The sequence below is a fragment of the Carassius carassius genome, chromosome 13, assembly GCF_963082965.1.
Source record: "Carassius carassius chromosome 13, fCarCar2.1, whole genome shotgun sequence".
Classification (NCBI taxonomy): domain Eukaryota; kingdom Metazoa; phylum Chordata; class Actinopteri; order Cypriniformes; family Cyprinidae; genus Carassius; species Carassius carassius.
In genome coordinates, this window is record NC_081767.1 from 33890034 (window position 1) to 33906607 (window position 16574).

Genomic DNA, 16574 nt, shown 5'->3' on the forward strand with positions numbered 1-16574 from the left:
AGAGTTTCTGTTTTTTTTTAATAAACTATTTTTATTATTAGCTATTAGGCCTACTTGAAGTATTGCATACTCTACTGTGCTATAGTAGCCTATTATATTTCTGTTTTAATTTTTTCAAGTTATTCCGAAATTTTATTTTGACAGGTTGTCCTAAAGACATTGCAGTTTCTGTTTGTGTATACAATACAAATGAATGATGATAGTTTTATTAAATGAAATGGTGAAATCCTCTCATATCGAGCTGGCGTGTACATGTGCAGCCTACATTATGTGTCAATATAGTGAAAACTCCACCCATGCTTCAGCGTGTGTGTTGTAGCACACCTTGAGCGCTCATTCCCAGAGACGTATAGAACAACTCTTTGACCTTTAATATTGTAACGGGAGGAGCACAAGACAGACACATAGGGCGTGGCGTCAGGCCTCGGAGAGGCTTTTATTAACAGAAAATCAAATAAAACAGGGGATAAAGGTGGCCAAAGGGGGAGAGTGTCCAAAACAAATGGGGGATCTGGTGTCCTCGTCGTGCTGCGGGGTTCGTGTAGGTTGGGCAGTGTTCATGGAGGAAGGGTCCAGGTAAGGGGCGGAGTCCGGCGGCCGCACGCGCTCCCCTCTTCGGTCCAGGGTGCGAGGGGCGGCGGCTTCCTCTAGCGGCCGCATCACTCTTGTTGGCCGCGGCGCTGGCAGGGGATGGACGGCCCGGCATCCTGGCCCGTCGGCCATGCAAACGGGTCCCCACGAGGACACCAGTGTGCATGCACGGGGAAGAGACCAGTCTCCCGAGTAGAGGCGCGTTGGGCTTTTAAACAGCGGCGTTGATGAGGCTCCATTTCCTTCAGGTGTGCCCCATCACACTTCAGTCGGAGCCTGGTGAAGGACGGCGATTTAGGATGGGGTGCCGGTGACAATCAGGGAGAAGGCAGCTGACTCGTCACATTCCCCCTCCCAAGTGACATCCCCGTCATCAGGGCGCCGCCCACACGGGAGTGCTACCATCCTCAACCAGGCTCCAAACGGTCGAAATGGGTGGGGATTCCTCTCCGGGCAGTCCTCCCTCTCACAGCACACCGGAACAGGGACAGAGAAACCGGGTTTTAGTGACAGCCTCAACCAACCACAGGGTAAAATGACAATAACAGAGAAGTCACTTACCCCTTTTGTGGCTGGGAGGCTGTCCCCGGTTTTCCTCCGTCCCAGTCCGGGTTCTCACGAACATTTGCAAGCGAGAGGGAGTGACGTCACCAGATGTTTCCCAACTGCGCTGTCTAGGCTCCGCCTTGCCCGCATTCTCCACCACTGTGACAGGAGGAGCACAAGACAGACACAGTGGGCATAGCGTCAGGCCTCTGAGAGGCTTTTATTAACAGAAAATCTAATAAAACAGGGGATAAAGGTGGCCAAAGGGGGAGAGTGTCCAAAACAAACGGGGGATCTGGTGTCCTCGTCTTTCTGCGGGGTTTGTGTAGGTCGGCAGTGTTCATGGAAGAAGGGTCCAGGTAAGGGGCAGAGTCCGGCAGCCGCACGCGCTCCCCTCTTCAGTCCGGGGCGCGAGGGGCAGCGGCTTCCTCTAGCGGCCGCATCACTCTCGTTGGCCGCAGCACTGGCAGGGGATGGACGGCCTGGCATCCTGGCCCGTCGGCTGTGCAAACGGGTGTGGTTCCCATCCAGATCGCGGGTCCGGCAGCTCACGTCTCTAGTGGCGCGGGAGTCCCTCAACACACCCTTCCTGGACCCACAAGGACACCAGGGGCGGCAGTGGCTCAGTGGTTCATGTAGGTTGTCTACAAACCGGAAGGTTGGTGGTTCGATCCCCTGCTCCACCTGACCAAGTGTCGAGGTGTCCTTGAGCAAGACACCTAACCCCAGCTGCTCCCGACGAGCTGGATGGCGCCTTGAATGGCTGACACCGCAGTCGGTGTGTGAATGAATGGGTGAATGTGAGGCAAATTGTAAAGTGCTTTGGATGGCCATGTGGTCTGTTGAAAGCGCTATATAAATGCAGTCCATTTACCATTTACCAGTGTGCATGCATGGGGAAGAGACCGGTCTCCCGAGGAGAGGCGCGTTTGGCTTTTAAACAGTGGCGGTGATGAGGCTCCATTTCCTTCAGGTGTGCCCCGTCACACGCCGCCAGCCCTGACTCGTCCAGCGCCCCTCCTCTCACACACCCACTCCAGTCGGGAGCCTGGTGAAGGGCGGCGATTTAGGACGGAGTGCCGGTGACAATCAGGGAGGAAGCAGCTGACTCGTCACAATATTCACAGACACAAGTCCATAACGAGATTTGATTAAATGTACAGCCCTACTTTTGATTTATTCATTTGAAAATGGCCGAATTCCGTAACATTGTGCTTTATACAGCAAGTTCGATTTTTGACCACGATTCAATCCCTGTTGCTTTGCAAACACAGACGGGGTGAATTTATGAATCAAAGTGTGAAAGTTCTGACACAAAACATTGTCTTAAACATATATGGAAATGATGGAAGTTTTACAGGGTGGACTGAGAAACAAAAATCTCTATTCAAAGAAGAGAAGCGTCGTCAAAATCCAGATATTTTATTCAAAATGTTTGATCCAATAGATAAATCCGATGTTGATAGTAATCTAGTTTGTCTGGTCTTCAAACCCAAATATCCTGCTCTGTGGTTGAAATTAATCAGAGAAAAGTATCATACTCTCAGTGTAAGGCAGATTGATTACACAGAGATTGAAGATCGAGTCCAAGGTGTGCCAGTGCAAGACGAGTCAGTCCAAGGTGGACCAGACCAAGACGAGTCAGTCCAAGGTGGACCAGACCAAGATGAGTTAGTCCAAGGTGAACCAGTGCAAGACGAGTCAGTCCAAGGTGGACCGGACCAAGACGAGTCAGTCCAAGGTGGACCAGACCAAGACGAGTCAGTCCAAGGTGAACCAGTGCAAGACGAGTCAGTCCAAGGTGGACCAGTGCAAGACGAGTCAGTCCAAGGTGGACCAGTGCAAGACGAGTCAGTCCAAGGTGGACCAGACCAAGACGAGTCAGTCCAAGGTGGACCAGACCAAGAAGAGTCAGTCCAAGGTGGACCAGTGCGAGACGAGTCAGTCCAAGGTGGACCAGAGCAAGACGAGTCAGTCCAAGGTGGACCAGTGCAAGACGAGTCAGTCCAAGGTGGACCAGTGCAAGACGAGTCAGTCCAAGGTGGACCAGACCAAGACGAGTCAGTCCAAGGTGGACCAGACCAAGAAGAGTCAGTCCAAGGTGGACCAGTGCGAGACGAGTCAGTCCAAGGTGGACCAGTGCAAGACGAGTAAGTCCAAGGTGGACCAGACCAAGACAAATCAGTCCAAGGTGGACCAGACCAAGACGAGTCAGTCCAAGGTGAACCAGTGCAAGACGAGTCAGTCCAAGGTGGACCGGACTAAGACGAGTCAGTCCAAGGTGGACCAGACCAAGACGAGTCAGTCCAAGGTGAACCAGTGCAAAACGAGTCAGTCCAAGGTGGACCAGTGCAAGACCAGTCAGTCCAAGGTGGACCAGTGCAAGACGAGTCAGTCCAAGGTGGACCAGTGCAAGACCAGTCAGTCCAAGGTGGACCAGACCAGACCAAGACGAGTCAGTCCAAGGTGGACCAGTGCAAGACGAGTCAGTCCAAGGTGGACCAGTGCAAGACGAGTCAGTCCAAGGTGGACCAGTGCAAGACGAGTCAGTCCAAGGTGGACCAGACCAAGACGAGTCAGTCCAAGGTGGACCAGACCAAGACGAGTCAGGACCTGACCAAGACGAGTCAGTCCAAGGTGGACCAGTGCAAGACGAGTCAGTCCACGGTGGACCAGTGCAAGACGAGTCAGTCCAAGGTGGACCAGTGCAAGACAAACCAAACATATTTAGACGTACAGGAAATTGCAAGGGAGTACGATTTCAATATATCAACAGACATACAACCATATTTTTTCACAACCATATTTATTTGAACCAGAATACACAGATCAAGTACTCAAGAGCGATCCGCTGCAGCAGCATGTCTTCAAGACTCAGAGAGACTTGGTGGTGTTTTAGCAGCAGGTGTTGTGAGACGCCAACAGAAGTGCAGAGCATATGTTGTCACGAATGGAACAACTACAAGACGACGACGAGGACATTGACAGTATAGCATCACACACCCGCCTGACTGAAGATCCTGAGTTTTCTCCGCTGTTGTACCGCAGCGTTTGCACGTTGTGTTTAGTTTGCAACTTATAAACTGGAGGCGATGTCCAATGCCAGAGGGACCCAATGGCACACTGTCAATAGAGTGAGTAATGTGTTGTGTTTATTATAATCGCAATGATTTTAGGCTGCATTATAAACAAATGAATTAATTACAATTACTGCATTATATTTCAGACAGTGCAGACTAGTGGCGTATCGTGTGGTAAACCGTAAACAATGAGTGAGGTACATGCGCGAGAGATCACTTCCGGGGCTTTCCGCGCTTGCGCAGACTAACCCAGAGCGCGCGTGTACGTCACACAACAGGAAGATCAGTTGGACGTGACCTAAAGCTATCAAAATGGGGACTACTGCGGAAACAAAGACACCTACATCTTGCATGCCCTTGAGGTAAGCTAAAACATATAAAACATTTATTTGAAAGTGAACTATTCCTTTAAGAGTTCTTTATGCAATACTTTTTGATAGAGTCACACAATCTATGTAAACAAAAACATGCAGAAACTTTCCAGTCTCCAAAGATACACATCATTAAATCAGTCAGACACTGTACATTCAGCTTATGAATGTACAGTGTAAACTTAAAAATCTGAAAATCCAGGACAAAAACGGAACAATGTGAAAAATGTTAACCCAGGTCAGCGTGTGAAAATCAAGTGGCATTACCATGGTACTCTTTTGAGTATTTCGGATTACTGTAGTTGACATGATGATGATTATGGTTATCATTCAGTGATATATAGATTCTGTGATATATATGATATTTTCATATTATGGTTGGTATACCACGGTTTCAGTTTCAAGAGACTGAATCAGATATGTGCTGACTGAACTATACACGTTTGGTCCGTGCAGTAACAAGGGTTTATAAGGATGAGGTGATTAACAGAGGTTTTAATCAGGACCTTCATCTTCTTCACACACCAGCACTGACTAGAAATTACATCGGTGAGAAACATTGATGAAGGACAGGGTGTTTAAATATCAAATTAAAATGAAGCAAGAGATCTTGAAGAAAGAACTGATGATCTGAAAGATAAAGATCTGGAAAACATAACACAATTTGTTGAAAAAAAGAAAACAAAAAAAAACAAAAACAAAGGTAGAGGTGGAAGAATGAATAGAAGAGCTTAAAGCAGAAAAGAAGATCTAGAAAAGAAAAAAAACAAGAGCTGGGGAAAAACAGAAGATCTGACAAAGGCTGGAAAAACAAAAGAAAAAGATCTGCAGGAAAGATTAAACATCTGGAAATCATGAATTAGTCAGTAATGACTAGGAAAAAAAAGTGCTGACTAAAATGTGAGGTACAACATTCAACAGAATCACATTCGTTCAGAATAGCTAATATTGTAGAAATGGTTCAAAATGTCCATGTCTCCTCGTGTGTGTCTCAGGTGCGTATTGAGGATGATATCGCTGTGACGGCTGATGGCGTGGAGCTGCTGACCTGCGTCCCTCGAACCGTGGAGGAGATCGAGGCCTTCATGGAGGATCTGACACCCAAAGCCTTCAGTCCCATCAGCAGCCAGAAACTCTGAAGAGAAGAAGATGATGATGACGATCTAAAGAAACAAGCATCTTTGATATCTGACTCTATAAAGGGAGATCAGTCAGCCATTAATCAGATTGCAGATGAATTACAGGATCATTTATGCTTTCATGTAGCAGCCGTGTAACATTTTCTGCTTTAATTTTCAGAGTTTGATATTCTTTACAAAAGCAGCCTGAATTAAAAGAACTTCACTCAACTCATCTGCATTATATTCTGTACACTTTCTGCAAGTTTGTAAGACAATGCAATGCTTATTTTTAATAAAGGTCTGATTTTTCTAGCATCATTTAGAATCGTGTGTGAAATGTCATTTACTGTCATTATTTAAATCCCATATGATGAGTTTGTCAAACTGTAATTGGTAGAATAGCAGGAACAGAGAAAGCTCCTCACACTCAGTGATGTAGGAATCAAGAGCTGTTACAGTTCAAGGAGAAAACTGTCTTTTGGATTTTATCCTATGATTAAAGCTAAAGATGTACATCTAAATGTATGAAATCATTATTGTCCGATTGTACAGTGCTGATCTGAAACATTACTGAAGTGTAATCTTGTCAAACAGTTTTGGAGATTCTCATCTTTCTTCATTCCAGTAGATACTGGCTCTGCTTGATTACCTGCTGCTTACGTGTAAAACTGCAAACGTGTAGATCATAGTTTGAGTTTCAAGGTGTAACAGTACTAAGATTCGCCTGACTTCCACTAAATGAACTTATTTCCAGTAAATCAGCTGGATGCAGAGAGTTTGCTCCGTCATCATTGTCTTTTATGTTTAGAAGTCAGTTTAAAGACAGTATTATTCCTATTGCTCCTGTTAATATTATTGTAGTTTAAACTATGAACTTGGCGATGTGAAATGGGACTGTTGTCGACTTGACGATTGCTTGTGATGTTCCCCGTTTTGATTAAAAGCATCAACTGAATGAATAAATGTAAATGTTTGTTTGTGATGGGATCTTTTCACGGGAGGTCGAGCGTTGTGGATTGTTCCAGTAACTTTACAGGAGCTGCTCACATATGTAGATGTTCAGCTGTTAGCAGAGACAAAACTATCATCAAGAGCATCGATGTGGTTTTCATAGTGGACTGAGAGTTTGCTGTAACTGCGATCAGTTGGCTGTGAATTTTGTGGATTATAACCTTTAGGTCTTGTCTCACACACTTCATCATTTATTGTGGTTTTGTTTCTTTAGTTTGCTTCGTGCAGTTCACTCTTCTCATGAAACTTAAGTTCTTCTCTGAAATGATTCTGATTAAGTTTCATTTTCATGTAAGGGCGGAGGCTATTAGGTATGTTGCAGGTCTGGGTGTTTCAGATGTTGAACATCATATGATTTTTATTTTTATGTTTTCAGATCTGCGGTTAAACACAAGACTGATAAAGCCGGTTCAGTGTCAAACCTGATGCACCAGATTTACATTTCATCAAATATGTGACTGAAAAACACATGAGAACAGGAGGATTATTAGATACTTTAACATGATTTCTTCTTTTAACTGTATATCATTGTCTGTGATGATGTGTGTTTGTTCACTGAGCTGTGGTTTGGGAACTAATCTGAATATTATTTGAATATAGTTTTTGTCTTGACACACACACAAGTGATTTTCACAGCACGGGTCATTGCCTTTTTAACCCCACTTCAGTTTACCCAGCATAAAGAAATCTTTCACACTTTATTAGCATGTTTTTGTTTTTTAACCCTGTGTTATAAACTGCTTTTGCAAGCCCAGATGGAAAATGAATAAACTGGAGTGAAGAATAGACCTTTTATATCAAAAAGATTCTGTTCAGGGCATAATAGAAGGTGCCATCAGGAATATAAAAACCCGATTGATTGATTGATTGATTGATTGATTGATTGATTGATTGATTAACTGTGTATTCGTCCAAACAGTGATACTGATTACACAAATATGTAAATAAGAATTTTAACTCTGAGTTTATCAATGCATAAATATCTGAGTCCCCAGAATTCATTCTTATCCCAGGATAAAGACTGAACAGTGGGAAACATTGAAAAAATAAAACCAGATTTTGTTTGCAAAAATGACCCGGGGATAATGTGTGTAAACATTTGAAATGCTTTTATCATGTACTGTAGTTGCCTTGATGATTATGCTTATCATTCAGTAGTGTGGCACATATTAAAGTACCATGATTTCAGGTTCAGAGTTATCTGGTCAAACCAGTTTGGAGACTTGTTTTCATCTGGGCACGGAATCAAGTATGTGCTGACTGAAGAATAGCTCCTGTCATCTTCTGTATGGTTTGCACAATCACAAGGGTTTATAAGGGAGAGGTGACTAACAGGACCTTCAGCATCCCCACACACCAGCACTGACTAGAAATGGCAGCACAAATGCAGAGAAACACTGTCAGAAAGATATATGGAAAATCTAGAAATGTTTTAGAGTGGAATGAGAGACAAAAGGCTGTATTCAAAGAAGAGGAGCTTCATCAAAATCCAGATGTTCTTTTCAAGATGTTTATTCCAATGCATCCATCCAGAATGAATAATCTAGCTCGTCTGGTCTTCAGACCCACTAATCCTGCTCGGTGGATGACATTAATTGCAAAAGAGTATCCAGAACTCCGTGTTAGGCAGATTAACAACAGCGAGATTGAAGATCCAGTCCAAGGAGGACCGGACCAAAACGAGCCAGTCCAAGGAGGACCGGACCAAAACGAGCCAGTCCAAGGAGGACCGGTCCAAAACGAGCCCGTCCAAGGAGGACCGGTCCAAAACGAGCCAGTCCAAGGTGGACCAGTGATTGAAATCAACGGAAATGTGAATGCATTGAAAAAGTTTTGTAAAAAATTTAGAAAGAATTTGCAGAGAATTCAAAATGCTGAAATTCAAGAAGGAATGGAAGCACTTACTATAAGACAATGAGACAATTATAGAAGAGCTGCCAAAAACATGAGGTAAGCAAATTAATATTGTAAATATTGTACATGGTTATGTCATAAATTTATAATAAAATACATTTTGTGTATAGAATATCATCAATTAATAATATTCATAAAACCACAAATTTCAGTGAGTTGAATGGTGTTTGCTTGGTTTATCTGTTTATAAGTGACTTAAAAAAAAATATTAAATAATGACAAAAAAGTTGTCGTTGTTTTTTTGAGAAAAACTTGTTAAATGTTGAGAAAAACAGCCAAAATCAAATGTTGACTACCCCCAATGTAAATTTTGTCATGAACTACGAAAATGCAGGAACTATATTTAGATATTGAATGTGTCTACTTTTCAAGCTTTCATCTGTATTTAGATGTGTTGATGTTTGTTCAACCAGACGTATTCAACAAATACTAGCAAGTCTCTGTCATCAGAACTTTAGCTGAATTTACATTAAACATAAAATGTAATGAGGACGTTTTCAGACGATCCATTATCCCTAAAGGTGAATGAAATTTATCATCATGTACCTTCAAAACAACCAGTACAAGTGCAAACAGTCCTTAGATACACTAACGCCAGTCAAACATCTCTGTATGGTTATACACTGAGTGCATGTAAGAATTGTGATTCTGTTCTGTTTTCATGTTTACTTTATAATAATATGAGAGCATGAATATAACAGCAGTTTATGTTTGTCTCTTCCACACAGAGATCATGTTTACAGCTGATTGAAGACATCAAGATCTGCATCTTTTGACCAGATTTAAAGCAAACCGAATATTAAATTACTGTATTTCTCTTCTCTGTTACATTCAAGTCGGACAACAACTGTGATTATATCTGACACAGATTTGTTACACTTTTTACTATAGTTTATATTTCTCTGGGTGTGTTTATTGAAAGTTAATTTCTGGATTTCTATATCATTTCTACGTATATATCACTTTCTATGTAAACCTTAAAATCTTGACTACAAAAATATATCTAATAGACAAGTTCACTGTTACTGCACTGTGAACACATTATCCTTTTGTGTAAATGTCATCACAGTGTATGGGTTAAGCTGTCACATTAAAACTTGCCATAAACTATTATAATGCATCCTTCTTTGTGTGTGTGTGTTCACGTTCACCCAAAAGCTATTAGTAATAGCCTATTACTAAAAAACAATAAAATAAAAATAAAATACAAAAAAATAATAAAAAAACAAACAATGAAATTTATGAGTTTATGAATGTACAGTGTAAACTTAAAAATCTGAAAATGCAGGATAAAAACTGAACGATGTGAAAAATGTTAACCCAGGTCAGCGTGTGAAAATCTCTATACAGTGACATTACCATGGTACTCTTTTGAGTGCTTCAGATTACTGTAGTTGACATGATGATGAATATGGTTATCATTTAGTACTGTGATATATATCATATTTTCATAATATATATACCATGGTTTCAGTTTCAGCAGACAGGTGTTCATCTGTGTACTGAATTAGATATGTGTTGACTGAACTATATACATTTGGTTTGCGCAATCACAAGGTTTTATAAGGGTGAGGTGATTAACAAGATGTTTTAATCAGGACCTTCACCATCTTCACACACCAGCACTGACTAGAAATGACATCAGTCAGAAACACTGATGAAGGACAGGGTGTTGAAATTCTGATTGAAAATGAAGCAAGAGATCTTGAAGAAATAACTGATGATCTGAAAGATAAAGATCTGGAAAACATAACACAAGTTGTGGGGAAAAAAAGAAAACAAAAGCTAAAAAACAAAGAGGTGGAAGAATGAATAGAAGAGCTTAAAGCAGAAAAAGACGATCTAGAAAAGAAAAAAAAACAAGAACACAACATTAACACAAGATCTGCAGGAAAGATTAAACATCTGGAAATCATGAATTAGTCAGCAATGACTGGAAAAAAATGTGAAAAAAAACGTGAGGAACAACATTCAGCAAAATCACATTGGTTCAGAATAGCTAATATTGTAGAAATGGTTCAAAATGTCATAAAAGTACCATAATAATATAAAAAGTTGAGAGTTTTTGTTTGGATTAACAGTGAAAATTGCTATTATTGCTTTAATCTTGAAACTTACCTCTATCTACCGTCTTTAAATTAAATTTGAATTAAAATTCATTAAAAATTTTAATTTAAATTTATTCATTTTATTCAAAGCGACTTACAGTGCATTCAGGCTATCAATTATTACCTATCATGTGTTCCCGGGGATTCGAACCCCAAACCTTGCACTTGTTAACGCGAGGTTGCATTCTTATTAAGTAAAGATCATGTTCCATGGAGATATTTTGTACATTTCCTACCATAAATATATCAAAACTTAATTTTTCATTAGTAATATGCATTGCTAAGAACTTCATTTGAACAACTTTAAAGATGATTTTCTCAATATTTTGATTTTTTTACACCCTCAGATTCTAGATTTTCAAATAGTTGTATCTCAGACAAATATTGTCCTCCTAATAAACCACACATCAATGGAAAGATGATTTATTCGGCTTTCAGATGATGCATAAATCTCAATTTCTAAAAATTTACCTTTATGACTGGTTTTGTGCTCCAGTGTCATATATTATAAATAGTAACATGATTAATTTCTGAAAAGCTGCTGTGAAAACATGTTCACTTTGAAAAGTGCTATACAAATTGAACGTATATATGCTTAAAATAATGTATTTCGTATTATGTCAAACTACAAACCCATGCTTTCATTGTACATCAAGTTGGTTAATTTTAAAAGATCAAGAGAAATATTTCCCCGTTTGTAAAGCAAACTTCTTAATATGAAGAGCTGTGGTCAAGAAATAAATCTTGCATTATAATGCATAACCACATTATATTAATATCTATTACATTTGTAACAATTTTCATATTTATTAAACATTCAAATAATTTTTTTTTTTAATAAAGCAATAAATGAAAATTATTAAAGCAATAAGCCCCAAGAAGCCGTGGTTTGCAGTGAATTTATAACAGATAAGGGGAGTTGTTAGGCATGACGTGAAGAGCAAGGTTCCACAGAATAAAACTCTGAGCAAATTAAAGTCTAATTGATATTAATAAAAACAGTATTCTTCCACGACACAATGTAGCTCCTCAGAAACAGTTGTGGTTGTAACAAAGTGGTTGCCGAGCAACACACAGAAGTAAACAAAGGTTAATGTTACATTGTAGAGTGATTTAGAACAGCTTTGAATGCAGCTCAGCCAATTAGAATCAAGGAGCGGAATTCTCGGTTTCATAATTTAAAATGTAAACTTTTCAAATGTAAATCTTTAAATGTAGACACCTCGGTTGAACCCAAAGCTCTCCAGGTTCCTGTGGTTAACATGTCTGTGGTGCGTTTCAGGGCGTCGAGCGCATTGATGAGCCGGGGCTGAAGAGTCTGCGGATGGGCCGTGTGGTGCAGGAGCGCATGGTCCTCACGGTGGAGCCGGGGATCTACTTCATCAACCACCTGCTGGATAACGCTCTGAAATCAGCGACGCAGTGCGGCTTCATCAACAACGACGTCCTGACACGCTTCCGCGGCTTCGGTGGGGTCAGAACACATCAGACCCACCACAAACTAAACCTCTATATATATGTTTTATCTTCATGATATTACTTTACGATCAAAAGCACTGAAGCGCCATTGTTTCAGATATTATAAATCTACATTTGTGAAAGTCCAGACTGTATTTCTATGATTATGTCTCCTCGTGTGTGTCTCAGGTGCGTATTGAGGATGATATCGCTGTGACGGCTGACGGCGTGGAGCTGCTGACCTGCGTCCCTCGAACCGTGGAGGAGATCGAGGCCTTCATGGAGGATCTGACACCCAAAGCCTTCAGTCCCATCAGCAGCCAGAAACTCTGAAGAGAAGAAGATGATGATTATGATATAAAGAAACAAGCATCTTTGATATCTGACTCTATAAAGGGAGATCAGTCAGCCATTAATCAGATTGCAGATGAATTACAGGATCATTTATGCTTTCATGTAGCAGCCGTGTAACATTTTCTGCTTTAATTTTCAGAGTTTGATATTCTTTACAAAAGCAGCCTGAATTAAAAGAACTTCACTCAACTCATCTGCATTATATTCTGTACACTTTCTGCAAGTTTGTAAGACAATGCAATGCTTATTTTTAATAAAGGTCTGATTTTTCTAGCATCATTTAGAATCGTGTGTGAAATGTCATTTACTGCCATTATTTAAATCCCATATGATGTGTTTGTCAAACTGTAATTGGTAGAATAGCAGGAACAGAGAAAGCTCCTCACACTCAGTGATGTAGGAATCAAGCGCTGTTACAGTTCAAGGAGAAAACTGTCTTTTGGATTTTATCCTATGATTAAAGCTAAAGATGTACATCTAAATGTATGAAATCATTATTGTCCGATTGTACAGTGCTGATCTGAAACATTACTGAAGTGTAATCTTGTCAAACAGTTTTGGAGATTCTCATCTTTCTTCATTCCAGTAGATACTGGCTCTGCTTGATTACCTGCTGCTTACGTGTAAAACTGCACACGTGTAAAACAGTTTGAGTTTGAGGGTGTAACAGTACTAAGATTGTGGTTAAGTCTCCTGACTTCCATTAAATTAACTTCTTTCCTGTAAATCAGCTGGATGCAGAGAATTTGCTCCGTCATCATTGTGTTCACTTCATATCAGCTCTGTTAGTTTATTACCATCCAGAGAAATTCAGTTCTTAAGATTTCTGTCTTCTAACTTGAAGTTTATCATAACAAAAGAGACAGGGCTCCTCAAATCCACGTCTTGCCTTTTTTACAACAAATGGTCTTTTATGTTTAGAAGTCAGTTTAAAGACAGTATTATTCCTATTGCTCCTGTTAATATTATTGTAGTTTAAACTATGAACTTGGCGATGTGAAATGTGACTGTTGTCGACTTGACGATTGCTTGTGATGTTCCTCGTTTTGGATAAAAGCATCAACTGAATGAATAAATGTAAATGTTTGTTTGCTATGGGATCTTTTCACGGGAGGTCGAGCGTTGTGGATTGTTCCAGTAACTTTACAGGAGCTGCTCACATATGTAGATGTTCAGCTGTTAGCAGAGACAAAACTATCATCAAGAGCATCGATGTGGTTTTCATAGTGGACTGAGAGTGCTGTAACTGCGATCAGTTGGCTGTGAATTGTGTGGATTATAACCTTTAGGTCTTGTCTCACACACTTCATCATTTATTGTGGTTTTGTTTCTTTAGTTTGCTTCCTGCAGTTCACTTGTGATTCTGCTCTTCTCGTGAAACTTCAGCTCTTCCCTGAAATGATTCTGATGAAGTTTGATTTTCATGTAAGGGCGGAGGCTATTAGGTATGTTGCAGGTCTGGTCGTGTCAGATGTTGAACATCATATCATTTTCATTGTATTCCTGAATGAATCATATTGTTAGATCTGCGGTTAAACACCGGACTGATAAAGCCGGTTCAGTGTCAAACCTGCTGAACCAGATTTACATTTCATCAAACATGTGACTGAAAAACACATGAGAACAGGAGGATTATTAGATACTTTAACATGATTTTTTCTTCTAACTGTATATCATTGTCTGTGATGATGTGTGTTTGTTCACTGAGCTGTGGTTTGGGAACTAATCTGAATATTGTTTGATTTTCACAGCACGGGTCATTGCCTTTTTAACCCCACTTCAGTTTACCCAGCATAAAGAAATCTTTCACACTTTATTAGCATGTTTTTGTTTTTTAACCCTGTGTTATAAACTGCTTTTGCAAGCCCAGACGGAAAATGAATAAATTGGAGTGAAGAATAGACCTTTTATATAAAAAAAAAAGTTTGTTCAGGGCATAATAGAAGGTGCCATCAGGAATGTAGAATCCCAATTGATTGATTGATTGATTGATTGATTGATTAATTGATTAACTGTGATACTGATTGCACAAATATGTAAATATGAATTTTAACTCTCAGTTTATCAATGCATAAATATCTGAGTCCCCAGAATTCATTCTTATCCCAGGATAAAGACTGAACAGTGGGAAACATTGAAAAAATAAAACCGGATTTTGTTTTCAAAAATGACCCGGGGATAATGTGTGTAAACATTTGAAATGCTTTTATCATGTACTGTAGTTGCCTTGATGATTATGCTTATCATTCAGTAGTGTGGCACATATTAAAGTACCATGATTTCAGGTTCAGAGTTATCTGGTCAAACCAGTTTGGAGACTTGTTTTCATCTGGGCACGGAATCAAGTACAGTATGTGACTGCAGGGGCGGATCTAGAAAAATATTGATGGGGTGGTGAGAAGGGGCAAGGAATTAGGGGAAGTCGTGGCCTAATGGTTAGAGAGTCGGACTCCCAATCGAAAGGTTGTGAGTTCGAGTCCCGGGCCGGCAGGAATTGTGGGTGGGGGGAGTGCATGTACAGTTCTCTCTCCACCCTCAATACCACGACTTAGGTGCCCTTGAGCAAGGCATCGAACCCCCAACTGCTCCCTGGGCGCCGCAGCATAAATGGCTGCCCACTGCTCCGGGTGTGTGCTCACAGTGTGTGTGTGTGTTCACTGCTCTGTGTGTGTGCACTTTGGATGGGTTAAACGCAGAGCACAAATTCCGAGTATGGGTCACCATACTTGGCTGAATGTCACTTCACTCAATTTTTGAGGCGTATATATACTGAATTTAGTCACAGTTATCACAATTTGATGATAAATAGTATATGTACACACTACAAAAGGGCACAGGCTGCCAGTTACAAACTTAATCTTATACAATGAATGTCTTGCGTTTGAAACAGTTCATATAAGGAATAAGTGACCATACAATGTGATCTCACTTACAGTTTTTTTCAATCGCTAACAAGCGCTTACCCATACTTCAGATCATTTTTCTAAACTCTTAACACAGACTTACACCTACAAAACACAATTGGCCAAAATGATCATTTTCTTCTCAAAAACACATTTTGTTAAATATATACTAACTCTCCATTTCAAAACAGAACACATGTTTCTCTGCGCACACACTAACTTTACCAAAACACTGCAAACTCCACTCCACACTCCAAAACACTCTCACTGCACCTCCTTCTGCATCTCTCACTGGACCTGCACCTCTCATTGCTCCTCTCACTGCTCCTCTCACTGCACCTCCTTCTGCATCTCTCACTGCACCTGCACCTCTCATTGCTCCTCTCACTGCACCTCCTTCTGCATCTCTCACTGCACCTGCACCTCTCATTGCTCCTCTCACTGCACCTCCTTCTGCATCTCTCACTGCACCTGCACCTCTCATTGCTCCTCTCACTGCACCTCCTTCTGCATCTCTCACTGCACCTGCACCTCTCATTGCTCCTCTCACTGCACCTCCTTCTGCATCTCTCACTGCACCTGCACCTCTCATTGCTCCTCTCACTGCACCTCCTTCTGCATCTCTCACTGCACCTGCACCTCTCATTGCTCCTCTCACTGCACCTCCTTCTGCATCTCTCACTGCACCTGCACCTCTCACTGCTCCTCTCACTGCACCTCCTTCTGCATCTCTCACTGCACCTGCACCTCTCACTGCTCCTCTCACTGCACCTCCTTATGCATCTCTCACTGCACCTGCACCTCTCATTGCTCCTCTCACTGCTCCTCTCACTGCACCTCCTTATGCATCTCTCACTGCACCTGCACCTCTCACTGCTCCTCTCACTGCACCTCTCACTGCACCTCCTTCTGCATCTCTCACTGCACCTGCACCTCTCATTGCTCCTCTCACTGCACCTCCTTCTGCATCTCTCACTGCACCTGCACCTCTCATTGCTCCTCTCACTGCACCTCCTTCTGCATCTCTCACTGCACCTCCTTCTGCATCTCTCACTGCACCTGCACCTCTCACTGCACCTCCTTATGCATCTCTCACTGCACCTGCACCTCTCATTGC

The 16574-nt window shown here is 41.3% G+C and overlaps 1 protein-coding gene across 1 annotated transcript in view; it reads left to right on the forward strand.

The window, feature by feature from the left end:
* The window catches only part of LOC132156404 (xaa-Pro dipeptidase-like), an 85038-nt gene extending 72198 nt beyond the window's left edge, over positions 1–12840 (forward strand). Inside the window, exons 14-15 of the mRNA XM_059565408.1 lie at positions 12025–12216; positions 12390–12840. Of these exons, the coding sequence (XP_059421391.1) occupies positions 12025–12216; positions 12390–12533 (336 nt within the window). The 3' untranslated portion in view covers positions 12534–12840. The remainder of the gene's footprint in view (positions 1–12024; positions 12217–12389) is intronic.
* The last annotated feature ends 3734 nt before the right edge of the window (positions 12841–16574 follow it).